The sequence below is a fragment of the Oreochromis aureus genome, linkage group 7 (assembly GCF_013358895.1).
Source record: "Oreochromis aureus strain Israel breed Guangdong linkage group 7, ZZ_aureus, whole genome shotgun sequence".
NCBI classification, from domain to species: domain Eukaryota; kingdom Metazoa; phylum Chordata; class Actinopteri; order Cichliformes; family Cichlidae; genus Oreochromis; species Oreochromis aureus.
Window position 1 is genome coordinate 27,640,126 of NC_052948.1, and position 15,559 is coordinate 27,655,684.

General features: G+C 41.9%; 1 protein-coding gene across 4 annotated transcripts; it reads right to left on the reverse strand.

The window, feature by feature from the left end:
• Positions 1-2,896: 2,896 nt before the first annotated feature.
• pisd (phosphatidylserine decarboxylase) lies at positions 2,897-15,248 on the reverse strand. 4 transcript variants are annotated; one of them, XM_031741917.2, is made up of 10 exons: positions 15,062-15,248; positions 14,828-14,932; positions 13,723-13,757; positions 13,480-13,616; positions 7,988-8,122; positions 7,796-7,897; positions 5,005-5,128; positions 4,051-4,200; positions 3,812-3,972; positions 2,897-3,604 (listed from the first exon to the last, which is right to left on the reverse strand). In XM_031741917.2, the coding sequence occupies exons 1-10, from the start codon at positions 15,157-15,159 to the stop codon at positions 3,365-3,367; spliced, it is 1,287 nt and encodes a 428-aa protein (XP_031597777.2). In that variant the 5' UTR covers positions 15,160-15,248; the 3' UTR covers positions 2,897-3,364. The 4 variants fall into 4 exon arrangements, with proteins under 4 accessions (XP_031597777.2, XP_031597792.1, XP_031597785.1 ...); XM_031741932.2 differs by lacking the exons at positions 14,828-14,932; positions 15,062-15,248 and adding an exon at positions 8,558-8,702; XM_031741925.2 differs by lacking the exons at positions 13,480-13,616; positions 13,723-13,757; positions 14,828-14,932; positions 15,062-15,248 and adding exons at positions 8,558-8,702; positions 10,352-10,504.
• Positions 15,249-15,559: the final 311 nt, after the last annotated feature.

Consider the following 15,559-nt stretch of genomic DNA (forward strand, 5'->3'; position numbering starts at 1 on the left):
GGATTTTGAACTGCAGTTTATTAAATTGCAGGTGGAAAAAGGATTTTGACCTGCAGTTTATTAAATTGCAAGTGGAAAAGGATTTTGAACTGCAGTTTATTAAATTGCAAGTGGAAAAAGGATTTTGACCTGCAGTTTATTAAATTGCAAGTGGAAAAAGGATTTTGAACTGCAGTTTATTAAATTGCAAGTGGAAAAGGATTTTGACCTGCAGTTTATTAAATTGCAGGTGGAAAAGGATTTTGAACTGCAGTTTATTAAATTGCAAGTGGAAAAGGGATTTTGAACTGCAGTTTATTAAATTGCAGGTGGAAAAAGGATTTTGAACTGCAGTTTATTAAATTGCAACTGAAAAAAGGATTTTAAAATGTAGTTTATTAAAGTGCAATTGGAAAAAGTTTTTGAAATGCAAGTGGAAAAAGGATTTTGAAATGCAGTTTATTAAATTGGAATTCAAAATGAATTTACAATTGCAGAATTTATTCTACAATTCATTATTAAAGCACAGAAATTTTTATTTCGATGCGCGTGGCTCTTGTGGTCCTCCATAGACCCCAGGAGATTTTGGCAAACTATAAAGTCTCTGCCAGCTCTCATTCCTCTGAGCTACCTCCTCACTTAATTATTGACTCCACTCCTGTGTCAGACAAAACTGAAATGTTTAATTCTTTTAACAAACACTTTGTTGCTTCTTGTTCTTTGTTTAGCACAGTATCAGATGGTAAAATTCTTGCATACAACTTTGCTAGCAGTGCCCCAGTTACTAATACTTTTTCCTTTAAACCTTTTACAGCAGAAGAAGCATGCAAGGCTTTGAAGAACCTCAACACTAAAAAGTCAACCTGTCCAGACAGTCTGTCTCCTTTCTTCTTGGGCCTGGCTGCAAATATTATAGCTAAGCCGGATTTTTTTTTTAAAAACTTTCCAAAGGACAGAATACTTTACTGGAGATGTGGAAGTGCACCTTAGTGCTCCCACTACTGAAAAGTAATGATTATTCAATGGTCAATAATTACAGACCAATTTTTAAACTCTGTGTCTCAACTGAGGTTCTTGAAAGGCTTTAAAATAATCTACTTAAGAGTTACCTGGATGAAAATACAATGTCTCCTTCCCAGTCTGGTTTTAGGAAATCGGACAGTAATGTAACTGCTTACTTTAAAGTTCTTAATGACATGGATGAAGCCTTGGATTCAAAGACTTACTGCACTGCTCTTTTTATTGGTCTTTCAAAAGCCTGTTAGTTATCAACTTTTATGTCAGAGGGACAAAATCTAAATGCATCTGCTTATTTGTACGCAGATCATAAAATTATTTATTATTATGCTTGTTAGTCTGCATTCTCAGCAATTCATTACACTCACCGTTCCATCAGTTTATACAGAGCTTGGAAAGGCGGCCTTCTCCTTTTTCTGCCCCGTCCTCATGGAAAACATTGCGGAAGGATTTGCAGCTCTCTCAGCTGATTTCACTAGCAGACTCTAAGAGACTTAGAAATTATTTTTTGAAATCATCAGAGGGAACTTGGTCTTGTTTTTGATATGACTGTGTAAACATTTGACAATTTTAGCTGTTTTATTGTTTCTTTTATTGTTGTAATTTTAACATGTTTGTCTGAAGCAGTCTCTCTTCTAAATGAGACACTAAGTCTAAATAGGACTACCTGTACAAATAAAGGTTAAATAAAACTAAAAGAAATTTATAATGTAACAATTCACAGCAGATAACTTTGGTGTCATCTTGTTTAATAATACACACCCACTTTTGGAAACTATACGAAGTACAAGCAAGTCTCTACTGTGAGAACGAATTGCTCTGTTGGCATAATATGGTATTGTGATGTCTTTAAAATGTAAGATTTAACAGAAAGCTGTCAGTACTCTCACTGTAATACTTTTGATCAGTTGAGGGCTTTCCAGGGAGTTTTCAGAACAACCTGATAATGAATCACAGTAGTCCAGGCTCGCCATAATGAATGCATGAACAAGTTTTTCAGCATCACTCTAATGTGAATTTTCTAATTATAGTAATACTGATGTGAAATAAATCAGTCCTGAATTTTTAAAGTTGATGCACTTCCTGTCAGAAAATGCTCTCTACCCAGTCTACAGGATATTTACACCTCGCGCTGCATTCATAAGCCACTAGCATCATGGCTGACCCGCATCACCCTTCCCACCAACTGTTTACTCCTCTTCCATCCGGAAGTGGACTCTGCAGTATCAGGAGCAGGTCGATGAGATTGTATAATAGCTTTCCGGCTCCTCCACACTGGACTCTCTTCTCCACACACTTGTTGGACCACATAACACTTTACATAACACTCTCCTCTCACTTCCGGTACTTACACTTTGTCCTTAATGTAAATATGTAAGAAAAATTGTGTATGTTTCTGTTCTGTGTCCTGTTTGTTTGTATATGTGTCTTTTTGGCTGCTGTTACAACCAAATTTCCCCTTGTGGGACAATTAAAGGATTATTCTATTCTATTCTATTCTACACTATTCTGTATTGCACTGTTCGACTCTGTGTGTTGTATTTATTTATTCCTGTTCCTTTCTATTCTTATTCTATTTTTATTCAAGTGCAATACTGTTGTACTTATTCTTAGTTTATCTTATTTCTGTATAGTTGCATATATGTATATCCAGATTTTTTAGTTTGCACCTTTGGAGGATGATATTTCATCCCACTGTATGCTTGAGTACACTGATTTTTTTTAAACAAATCACAGTGCAGTCTGCATTTCGACTCATTTTTTAAATTTCTTCGCCGCCACAGCTCAGCAGGCTATCCACTGACGGAAGGGACACCATCCAATTGCTGCCACACTCACAACTCTGCCACCCCGACCACTAGAAGGTTAGAAAGAGTAATGTGCGTGCAGGCTATTTAAAAAGAAAAGAAAAAAAAACTTTATTCATAATTAGATCTTTTACAAAAGCAGAGAAAATGGAGGAGGTGTCACATTTAAATCCGACAAACAAAAAAAAAAAAAAAAAAAAACAAGATTAATGAAACAAATTAGTAATAATAACCCTTCGACCAATCACTGGCCTCCTGCTGTGTTTCCACCAGTCAGATGTGAGCTAGCTGCTAACAAAAACTTGTGAGCAATAAAGTTTGAAACATTCAAACAGAAATGTGTTCAGCTGCAGGTCGAGTCTCTGACTGAGAGGGAGCGAGTGGGAGGGGTTTGGCGTTTCCCGCTCACAGGCACAAGGCATTCTGGGAGTCTGAGTGCTTGTCGTAATAAGCATCCATTTCGAGCCCTCCGCAGAGAAAAATACCCAGAATTCCTAAAACTCCTCTCTTAAAATCTGTCTCTGACCAGGCCCTGCCCCCTGACCCTGTAGGTCATCCAATTAGAGGCTGCCGAGGCCTTCTCCCACTCTGATTCGTTGGCCAGGCTGCAGGTTGAAGCTGAAGTCTTTGGGAGCCTCGAACAGCAGGACGATGGTGGAGCCCAGGTTAAACTCTCCGACCGCCTCCCCCTTCTGTAAGGTCACGCCCCCTTCACCTGCAAACTTCACCGTCTGGTCAGCAATGTAGCTGCGATCATGAAAGGAGCCTTTACTGTAACGAGGTGTGTTGGTCTGAAGCTCCTGAGGAATTAAAACAGGAAACGTTAAAAACCAACCATCAATCGATCAGTCAGTCAGTTAATCAATATTTCAATAAACAGAGTGAACAGGATAAGAAACACCAACAAGAACTGATCAAAAACAGGAAATCTTTTTTTTTTTTAAATAATAAAAAGAAAATTGTTCACACATGTTTAGAAAATCCACAGGAACACAAAGTAACGTCACCTGGTCAAAGTAAATTCTGATCGAGCCGACATTCGTGGCGCCGACCGCTGTTAATGAGAAGAAGCCTTGCTGCCATTGGCCGGTGAGCACCACACGCTCGTTAAGGCAAAAGAGCTCTTTGATCCAACGAGCAACGCCCGGGTTCACCGACATTAATGAGCCTAACGAGGAAGGACACACAGGTGGGTCAGAGTGGGGGCGCAAAGACCACATAGCTGCACAGGGGAACACACTCTCACCTGGAAAGTGACGCCGAAGTTCCACCCTCCAGTCTGTGGGCGAATGGAAGCAGTGGTAGTCACCTGGAGCCAGGTAGATGACAACATGGAAAAGGTCGCTGTCAGGAGAGGAGAGGATGTCGTCCCTGAAGGAGGAGGACGAGGAGGAGTCTGAGGACGGAGAGAAGCCAGGGTTAAACAGGTAAACATCAAACAACTAACAAACCTCAAAGATGCCCTCAGGGACTCAACAGGTGTGACTGCATGAAGGAGGAGAAGTGTCAAACTTCAGTAAGGAGGGGAGGAGTCACACACCTGCAATCAGGTGAGGTTCACAGAGATTCGCTGTATCTTAGTTTAGACAGAAAGAGTTTTATCAAACCTGCTTAATATAGCAGAACTCAGCAGGTTATCAAACCTACAACACCTCAGGTGATTTTCACCTGCACGGTAGATAAATGTCATTATTGGTAATTTCCAAGAGAAATCTTAAAAATGTAAAGCCAGCTGGTCGTTGTGGCAGGGGTGTGGTCTTTGGCTCCGCTGCTCTTCTGTGTAATGAGAGCTTTCCCTTGTTTCAGTGATGCCTGGACCTGGAGAGTTGTGTGGACGGGTGGGCCGAAGAAGTTTTTCCCAGTTCCATTATTTTATTTATTAACCTCCGGATCTCTTCATGGCATGCATTTTTAATTTCTCTTTGCTATTTGGGCTTTATACTGTCGATAGAACAATGAATTTTTCACTAGTTTTTGAGCTTTTAAAGGGTACACCTTTTAATGTCATTAGACATTTTGGAGGGGAAAATAAAAGAAGGTACTTTCATTTGCCATGTGTTCTTGTACGTTAATATATTTTGATGCAATGTTTTATTGGGTATATTACATGACATAAAATATACCTGACGTTAGTGTTACAAAACCACACTATGTGAGCTCTACATATGGTCACTGTTACATGGAGGCGGTCTGGTCTTACCTTTGCACTGCCTCTTCTGTGGTCCGAGGAAATTTTCCAGACTGTAGGTGACCCCCTTCACCTGCTCCACCTCTGAGTTCTTTACACGACCGAAGTGGAGGATCCTTCCATCAGCCGGAGAGGTCTGGAAGAGACCAGAGACCCCCCCCAAAAAAACAGGTTAACCCCCAAGTTTAATCAGTCTATTGCCTAGTTTAACGTCATCTCACAGGCTAACCCCTGGCCTAGCTCCAAGTTTAACTTCGTCTCCCAGTATCTTCCAGATTAACTTCAGTTGAACTGGGCGATAGAATTGATTTTATCTTCCATCTCAAACTTTATTGATCTTTAATGATTCACAGAGCTTCACTTGTTACACATGTTGTCATGCTACAGCCCTATTCCAAAATTAATTCAATTAATTTTTCACCTCAAAATTCTACACACAATAGCCCACAATGACAAAGGGAAACGTTGGCTGAAATTATTTTTTATTATTAAAAAGTAAAAAACAAGAATATAACATGAACATAAGCATCAACAGCATTTATTTATTAATTCAATTCACTTTTATTTATACAGTGCCAAATCACAACAACAGTCGCCTAAAAGCGCTCTATATTGTAAGTTAGGCCTACAATAATGCAGAGATGGCACGATACCACTTTATGTCCTGTAAGGATACCATAAATTTGGATATCTACCGATACCGATAAGAATCTGATATAGTGTATTTTATAATCAATAAAACTTTCTTTTTAAATGTCTTGCTGCATTTTGCATAAGTTCATACTAAAATTTTAAAAAACAACACTAAAGCTATTCTATTACACTTGTATGCAAAAAATACACTGCACCCAAAATATTACGCAGTTCCCCAACACTGATCTTTTTATTTAAACTTTTAGCAGAACTTAAAATCTAAATATTTAAAGAAATATTCAAAAGGTAATTTAAAAATGCAATTTTATGCAGATTCTGAAAAAAAGAAGTGCAATATCAGCACAAAATAATTTTTATACTCAACAACAAAACTTAACATAAACACACAACAGCCGCTCTATCATTTGACGCATACTGCTCCGACGTGCTAAGGTCACTACCTGCGTTACACCAAGTTTTGTGAGGTGCTTCTGTGATATGAATCAGATTACTTTTTTTTTTTTATTTCTCCCTGATATCCGATCCAGTAATTTAGGTCAGGATCGGAGTGATACAGATACTGCATATTGGATCGGCCATCCTTACAATAATACATACAGAATAAAAACCCAACAGTCATATGACCCCCTATGAACAAGCTCTTTAGCGACAGTGGGAAGTAAAAACTCCCTTTTAACTGGAAGAAACCTCCAGCAGAACCAGGCTCAGGGAGGGGCGGGGCCATCTGCTGTGTTGTCCTGTGAGGAAGACAGGACAAAGACATGCTGTGGAGGAGGATGATGCTACTAGCTTGTCACCTCTATTTTTGGGCAGTTTCTCCCGTTCTTCTTTGCAGAACCTCTCGAGCTCCATCAGGCTGGATGGGGAACATCAGTGCACAGAGATCTTCAGATCTCTCCAGAGATGTTTAATCAGGTTCAAGTCTGGTCTCTGTCTGGGTCCTCAATAGGCATGGTCCTAAAGCCTGTCCTTTGTTATCTCAGCTGTGTGTTGAAGGTCATTGTCCTGTTGGTGTTAGATGTTAGATGAAGATTGCCCCGCCACCCCGAGTCTGAGGTCCAGAGCACTCTGGAGGTCATCATTGAAGTTGATACTGTGCATTGCTGCATTCATCTTTCCCTCTACCCTGACTAGTGTCCCAGTTACTGCTGCCAAAAAACATCTCCACAGCATGATGCTGCAACCACCATGCTTCTCTTTAGGGATGGTGTTGGTCAGGTGATGAGCGATGCCTGGTTTCCTCCAGACATGACACTTGGCATTCAGGCCAAAGAGTTCCATCTTTGTTTCATCAGATCAGAGAAGTTTGGTTCCCTGGTATGAAAGTCCTTCAGACACCTTCTGGCAAACTCATGTCATGTGCTTTTTACTGAGGAGTGGCTTCAGTCTGCCTGCTCTTACATACAGGCCTGATTTGTGGAGTGCTGCAGAATTGGTTATCCTTCTGGAACGTTCTCCTTTTTCTACAGAGCAATGCTCTCAGTCACCTCCGAGGCCCTTCTACCCCGATCGCTCAGATTGGCTTGGCGGTGGTTCTAGTTCTAGTCATGGTGGTGTCAAACTTCTTCCAATTACAGATGATGGAGGCCTGTGTGGTCATGGAGACCTTTCCTGTACCCATCTGTAGATCTGTGTCTCCATACAATCCTGTCTCAGAGGTCTACAGACAGTTCCTTAGACTTCCTGGCTTGGTTTGAGCTCTGACATGTACTCTCAGCTATGGTACCTTATAGACAGGTGTGTGCCTTTCCAAATCATGTCCACTTTACTGAATTTACCACAGGTGGACTCCAGCCAAGCTGTAGGAACATCTGACGGATGATCAGTGGAAACAGGAAGCACCTGAAGTCACTTTTAAGTCTCGTGGAAAAGGCTGTGAATACTTATGTATATTTTACATTTTTGTTTCGTTTTTTTCCCATTTTTAATAAATTTGCAATAATTTTAAGGCAACTTTTTTCACATTGTCATTCTGGGGTAATGTATGTAAAATGAATTTGAGAATAGGACTGTAACATGACAACATGTGCAACAACTGAAGCTCTCTTAATAGTTTCTTGAGGCACAGCAACTTTATCTCCCAGTTTAACCATGTGTATCTCCCAGTTTAGGCCCTGTCTAAGCAGGAGGAGGAGGAGGAGCAGGTTACCAGGCAGGAGGCGGCGCAGAGTGGTCTGACTGCAGGTTTCAGGCGTCGCCTGAAAAATTCTCCTAGATTCCTGTAATGATGCAAATCCTCCACCGCTGCCTCCTGGTGGACAAACAGAGGAACAAACAAACTTTATTTAACAGTAATAAACAAAACAAGATGGCCAAATAAACAAACTGAGCATGTCCTGACCTGCATGTTCACACCGAAGGTCCAGATATACAGGGAGTAGATGGGTTTCCGAAGCCAGGTGGGGAGCTCCACCCCATTCAGACGACCCCACGCCCGAGAGAGAAGTCGAGTAGGAAAGGAGCGGTACAACGCCACCTGTAGGAGGAAACAGCAGCTACACCTTTGAATTTATTTACATGAGTGGATAAAATGAGGAGTGGACTAATGAAGAGTCATTCTATAGACTGAAGTTCATGGAGTAAAAAGAGAGAGGGTAAAGGAGGAGTTGTTGGGGAGTCGTGTTTAAGAAGAGAACGGGTAAATAGGGGGAGGGGACTAAAGTGAGTTGAGGTGTCTAACAGTAATTGAAACCAATTGATGGGACAGATCAATAAGTTTGTTATCAGTGATCAATAAGGTGTTCTGTTTGTGTTTCTGCTTCTGATTGTTTCACGCTTTCATTTTCAAAATGCAGGCAGTGCTGAGTCACTGCATTAACTGGTCGATTGATCAGATATTGATCAGAGGAGACAGGAAAGGAGGTGAAGCAGGATGTACGAATATGGCTGCTGCCCGCCTTGCACTTCTTACCCGGCAGGCCAGCGGCCGCAGAGCGCTCACAGAGAGGATATAGCACAGGAAGGAGATTGGCCGGTGGCGCCATGTGGCGGGGCGACTCACGCCACCCTTGAGCGCGGTCAGACGGCGACGGAGAGCCAAACGAGGGACCTGAAGCCTGATTATAACGAGATTTAACGTGAACATGAATAAGGAAAGAATATTTTTCAAATACAAGAAAAAAATAAACCAGAACAGCTGATGAGTCCAAGTCATGTAAGGCAGGCACAAGCAGGTGAGGAGAAGGCAGAGTTTGTGGGTGGGGAGAGGCGGAGGAGGAGCAGACACTAAAAGATAAGAACACTAAAAGCAGCTAGAATGCTAACAGGGATGGAGACTGATGTCACAGTCTGATGACATGTCATTCACTGCCCCAAAATAAACTCTCAGCAGCTGGAGGGATGCCATTTATATTTATATTCTTCAGCCAATAAGATTCAAGGTGCTCACCTGGATACACGAGTCTGACAGAGTGTGTGTGTGTGTGTGTGTGTGTGTGTGAGAGAGAGAGTGTTTGTGTGAGAGAGTTAGTGAATGAGCAAGTGTGTGAGAGAGTGTTTGGAAGGGTGGTTTCTACAGTGACTGCTTGCTTAGCAGGTCAGCTATTTTAGCTTTAGCCTAGCTTAGTGTGTTAGCCTCTTTCCATTTGATCCTGTGCTAACCTGCAAACCCAGTTAGAGATAACCACTGATGCTAATCCTGCTGCAACACACACACACACACACAAATCCTCTTTAACACACACACACACACACACTTCTTTCACACCTGAGACTTCTCAGTCCTTTGTTTTCAAAGGGTCAAAAGTATTTGGACATGTCAACATCATTTTAAATGTAAGAACGGTTTGACTGCTGAAGAACCCACAGACCACATGCTGTGTCTCCTCCTTCAGTTGGTTTCTGCTCTCTGCCTTCAGTTTTAATTACTGAAACGCTGGCCTGAGATCAGCTCTCATCATTGTGGTTCAGCTTCATGTTGTTTGTTTGTCTAAAGACCATTTTTCAGATGTTTTAAAGTCAGATCTTCCTGAGCGTACCCAGAGGTTAGTAAGCGCCGTCTTTCCCTCCATGACGGCATCTCTTGATCACAGACTTTCTCCTCACAGAGACTTCTGATGATGTGAAATTGTTTTTCTGAACATGGAAATAATTTTGTCATCACCTTCAGTGCCCTCTCTGCTCTCTCAGGTCTGTTGCTGAGCTGATCAGTGATTCCTTCTTTTTAACAGTGATCGAGATTATTGATTGCGATACTGATAAAAAAGTTTCTGCTCTGTGACTGGTATATTTTGGCGTTTCAGATCAATGATGGCCTCTCTCACCTGCACTAACGTCTCTTTGGGCCTCACATTTTGAACATGAAAACCATAAAAATTCAGAGATCACATCTGCTTCGTGAGTCATGGAATAATATCAACCGTCCGATTACTTCTGACCCTGTGAAGACGGCGGCCGGAGAATTACCTGCACTTCCTGATCTGTCGATCTGATTCGTTAAATTTTAAGCTTTGAGCGGCATCCCACCTCTGTCCCTTCCTGTTGTACTTCTAAATGAAACTGTACTCACTGTTTGTGTAAATAAAGTTTTTCTGTCCTTCCTCTCCCACCTGAATCGTGCTGTCGTTCTCCTCCTCACTCCTCGCCCTCCTCCATCTTTCTCGTTCTCTCTCTCTCCTTTGGGAGTTCGCCTCTGCCGCCTCACCTGCCGCAGCAGGGCACTCTCACTGCGCCTGCTGTCGCCACGGCGACCAGAGAAAAACCTCACCATGAACGAGCGTTGGGCGAAGACGCCGTCGCAGGAGAGCGAGCCGGCCGACGACACATCAGGACGAAGAGTTAGAAAGGAGAAGGAGAGAAAGAGGAGTGTCCGTGGAGAGCAGACGGAGAAATGAGAGGGAGACGGAGGAATGCATAGAGGAGGAGGAGGAGGAGGGCATAACGCTGAACAGCTCCTCCTTTGTTTATTAATAGCATGAAGGAGGAAGAAACTGTCAATCATTAATCACTGATCATCCATTCACACTGAAACTTAAATAAAAGCTTTATTTTTTTATTCTCAGAGTTAAAATCATTTTTATTTTATTTTGGAAAACACTCATGCTGATTATAAAAAAGTTAAAAATTAAAACTTTGTTTTGTTTTATTTATCCTCTCTGTAATTTTTCCATGTTTGAGGAATTAAAACAAAAATAAATGGTTAAAATACTTTTGTTGAGGATAACATTTAAACTTATTAAACTTAAAAAACATTTTAAAAACAAACAGCCATTGTTAAATTATTGATCATTATTATTTGACAGTTTTTATTATTTTAAATGAGTGCTTAGAATTAAATTATTATTTAATTATTATTTAATTATTTAATTATTGTTTTAATTATTTTTGTTTTTAAATGACAAATCTGCACCAAAACAAATAAAATAATTTAAATAAATTTATATTTCAATACTTTATAGTTTATAAATAAAGCAAATACACAGTTTACATAATAATTATTATTATTATTATTATTATTATTATTATTATTATTAAGATTAACATTTATTTTGTCAGTATTATTTAAATATTTTTATTCTCTGATAAAAAAGTATTAAAATTATTGTTTTTTTAAAAGCAGAAGTTAAAAAAACTTCTTCTCATTTTCAGAGATGATCAATAAACCTGCAGATAAAGACTTTTGTGCCAGTCACAGGCCAACCAATCAGAGCAAGACAACTGTGAGGAGAGGGGCGGGGCCTGCCTGAGCAACCGAGCTGTGTGACATAACATCACCTTTCACCCAGATAACCAACAACAGGGCTCAGGCTGACCTGCTGTGATGTCACCATATGTTGACGTCTGGTTTTTGTTTTATTTTTTGTTTTTTAAAAGGTGAATGTGGCAGCTTCCAGGTGAGGCAGGCGTGACAGGTTAGCTGATCTTAATAGGAAGTGAGGTGTTGTGTTCTATCAGCCAATGGTTTGTTAAAGCACAAACTTTTAAAGAAACTCAACGGAATCGCATCATCATAACATCATCATTACATCATCACCCTGAGCCTTCTGTTGGGATTTAAATATATATTCTTAATGCTATTTTCTGATTATATTGTTTTATGTATTTTAATATGAGAGGCCTTTAGAAACTGACCTCAGAGGAGACAAGACTAGGTTAAGGGTGACAAGTTGCCCTGGCAACAGACCTTAGAAAGGAGAAGTAAAGAAAAGAGGAAGTTTTAGTGCACAGGCATATTAATCAGACACAAAAAAGAGGAACTGGGTAAACGGAGTGTGTGTGTGACGTGCTGCAAAATATATAACGAGACTGCCTGCTGCTGCTTCAGACCTGAGCTTGTGTTCGTATGCTCAGCTCTCCGTTCCCGGGAATGTCAAATAAAGATCATTTTTTGAGTTAGACCACTTTGAGCCGTTTTTCTTGGCCGTTAAAGAATACAAAGAACTGAATTTAATACTTCAAGCGCACAGGTGAGGTCTTACTGACGCGTGAGGTCAAAACTAGTATTTCATTGTTTAAACTCGGTAACCACAGTGGTGAATAGGAGGAGGAGGGTATATGTCAGCGGTTCAGAGGAGGAGGAGTCAGTCGAACAGGTGACAGTCCAGTCTGAGCTCAGCGTGGGAGGAGGAGGAGGAAGGGTTTATGGGCTGTTTGTGTCCTTTGATTGATCCCCTATAATAACTGATAACTGACTGTTGTGTAACGCTAACCGCCATCACACCACGTTTCATCTCACAGCAACCTTTGACCTTTCCTCAGCTGCTGACACAGCTGGACTTCTGACTGACACATTTCAAAGTTTCATCGTTTCTGTCACGGCTCCACAAACCCCCTGCATCTCTTTCAAAAGAAAAGCATGCATTCTTACTGAGCCACTATAAGCCCTCCTGTCGTCAGTGAGAGCCCACGGGCCCACGGCACCAACGCCAGCGGCCGCAAAACACTTCCAGAGGCCTCAGAGCATCAAAGCCTTCACAAGCACCACTGATGATGTCATCATGACTATGCTGTAATCCTCCAGATATGATTTTAGACACAGAGACACTCACAGTCTCACATACACACAGACATCGTAGTTACATCGTAAGGTTTTAAAAACTGAGCTTTAAAATGAATAGTGGCAATAAAAACTGAGAGAGAGAGTTTAAGAATGAGTCCATTTACAGGCTCACTCTGATTCACCGTAGGGGAAATTTGGGGCTCAGTTTTGACCAGAGGACTCTGCCATGCAGACCAGGAGAGCAGGGAATCAAGCCAAGGACCCACAGCGCCCCCCTGAGGCCCATGAATCTATATGTTTGTGTTAAAAATCACGTAAATAATTAAAAACGTAAATTTATCTTCTTTAGTTACTGTAAAAATAAAAGGCTTCTTTCTTCTGTAAACATAATCAATGAACCGACGCTCTGACTGTAAATAAAGTTTGGAACAAACCGAAGGCCCGAGGAACTAAAAAGTGTTTCAATCATCGAGGAGCTCAATCAATATGAGCCCAGTGCTTCCTGTCACCGCTGTTACAGAAATGTTTAAATATCTGTGGAGTTGTTTAAACGTTGCGTGAGTAGGTCGTCCTGAATGTGAGCGTTTCTGAGTTTTTTCTTTGAAATAAGGTGAACAGATTTTATTGAGTCGATTTTTTCGGGGAGAAACACGAAACATTTCAAGTGTTTTGTTCCTGATGACGAGAATCAGCATCTTCCACCTGACAGTCGAACGTCTCAATTTTACATCAGAGACAATTTTTCCCATGCTGCCACCGACCAATCACAGAAACGAGAGCTACAAACATGTCGCAGGTAAACGAAAGGACTGACGCCACGTTCATCGAGAGTCCGACTGCACGTGCTCAGTTTTACAAGGCAAGTGAGGAGACATCAGAAAAAGTTTCCACTTTACCTGTGTGGGTGTAGCCACAGGGGGCGGGGCTCCATCCTCTTGCTGGCCCCACTTCTGGTACTGCTTGTAACCAAGGTAACCACCACCAGTCACCAATAGGAAGGGCAGGGGCCGGGGGGCGGGCAGAAGACCACGTCCTGAAGACACAACGAGAGCCGATTGAACTACAGAGATTACATCATCCACAAACAAACAAAAGCTGAAGAGCTCCGTCTTCTCCAGTTTGGGGTGGGGGGGGCTCACCTGTGCTGATGCATCTGCAGCTCTGAGAGAAAACTCTGAAAAACAGGAAGGACACTCAAACTGATCAATCAGATCACATCAGTGATCAATACCTGAGACGTTCAGCGTCAGAGAGCACAGGTATCACCCCCAGTGGACACCTCTGACCTCTAACCTCTGACACGTTCAGTGACTTTAAATGAACAAGACACTTAAAATTCTGGTCTCTCTGAGTTTCAGAAAACAAAGATGCTGATTGGTTACCGACTCATTACCAACGGTGACACTGAAAAGCTTAAAAAGAAGTTATGTGTGTGAAGGTTCTCAGTCATCCAGGTCATCGAAGTCCGAAAAGCTTCTTCAGTTAAAGAGAGGCTTCTTCAGAGAATGAGAGGTGAAATGTCTTCAAGCAACTTAAAGAAGTCCAGATGCTTTTCTTTCCAAGCTCCTTACAAAGAACGCTTGACATCACAGCAAATATGCTGCCCTGATCGTCTCAGACAGTGACTGGTTTGATATATCAATGAGCTATGATGCATTTTGGCTCCAACATGGCCGCTGGGCTGATGGCACTCACCAGCATGTGTCTCTACTGGGAAGGAGCCTGTTTGAGGCCACTGCAGGTGAGGGGCGTCACTGAAACATGCTGTCATCTGAGGTGATGATGTCAGACAGAAAGAGGACGTTCCCATAGACACGATGATGTCATGTGACCCTCAACATGTCACCTCAGCACCATCAGTTGCCTTCGCTCCTTATGATAGAGGGCAGGTATATGACAATCACTTCTGTTATGTGATGTCGTCATCAGGTTACGGAAATACACAGCTGTTCTGAGGAGAATCGATCACGTGCCTTAGGTAAATAGAGTGCACCTGGCGCATCGTCCCTAACCCAAATCTGTCTTCACGCTCACCCTTAAGCCGACCACCTGTGTGACGTCACCACCGATACAAGATCTTGACGTAAAACTCGATGAAATATAAATTTGACACAAACAATGAACGAGGTCTGGAGCCCCGCGTGACAAACACGGTATCTGTGACGTCGGAGCAACGCGGCTGTCATGTGACATCATACTAAGAATAACCTTTATGAACAGGTGAGATGAAGAACAGATAAATACCTGCCGCTGCTCCATACCCTCCGAAAGGCCGCCGCCATCTTGTGTTTCCGGACGTGACGTATGACGTCGTGCGTAAGCGCACTGCTGGAACGAAGCCCCGCTCTCCTTTTGTCCCACGTGAGGAAACAAAAGTATTTCGGTTTATTCTGGATTAAAAAGCTTAAACGATCATAGACGATTTATTGATTTTAAGATGTAATTATTGATCAATGACGTAACATCCTGATAGCCAACCATGCTCCCTCTCTGGACCCCACCACTTCGCAAACGGGTCGCCCGAGGACGCTGAACACCTGGAACAGCTGGGACAGATATGTAAGCGGGCTCTTCATCCACTACAGCTCCGCCTTCAACACGCTCCCCTCTCCCCTGCTCCAGGAGCCTGCTCATACTCAGCGACCGCCCACAGAAGGTCAAACTGAGCCCACAGCTCCACACCTGCTCACTCTAGCAGCACCACAGTGGATTCAGATTCACACAGCTGGGGTTCATCCATAGACAGGAAGTAAACCAGAAACCTCTGAGGGGCTTTAATGTGAAGAGAATCAGCTGATCAGAGACGTTAACCTGTTAGCCTGCTGGTGTCTCATGGAAGTCATATGGTGTGAGTCACGTGGTGTGATGGTGTAGTTTATTTTTGGTGTGAAATCAGTGAAAATCTTCACTAGCAACCAGCCAACAACATAATCAGTGTAAACAGACTGAGGATTATTGATTATCTGGTTATTATTT

Coding starts and splice junctions, on each gene's coding strand:
- pisd (XM_031741917.2), bottom strand. CDS start 15,159: ATGAAGAGCCCGCTTACATATCTGTCCCAGCTGTTCCAGGTGTTCAGC. Junction 14,933..15,061: donor GGGTCCAGAGAGGGAGCATG/GTTGGCTATCAG, acceptor GTGGGACAAAAG/GAGAGCGGGGCTTCGTTCCA. Junction 5,129..7,795: donor TCTGCGCCGCCTCCTGCCTG/GTAACCTGCTCC, acceptor GGTCTCTTCCAG/ACCTCTCCGGCTGATGGAAG.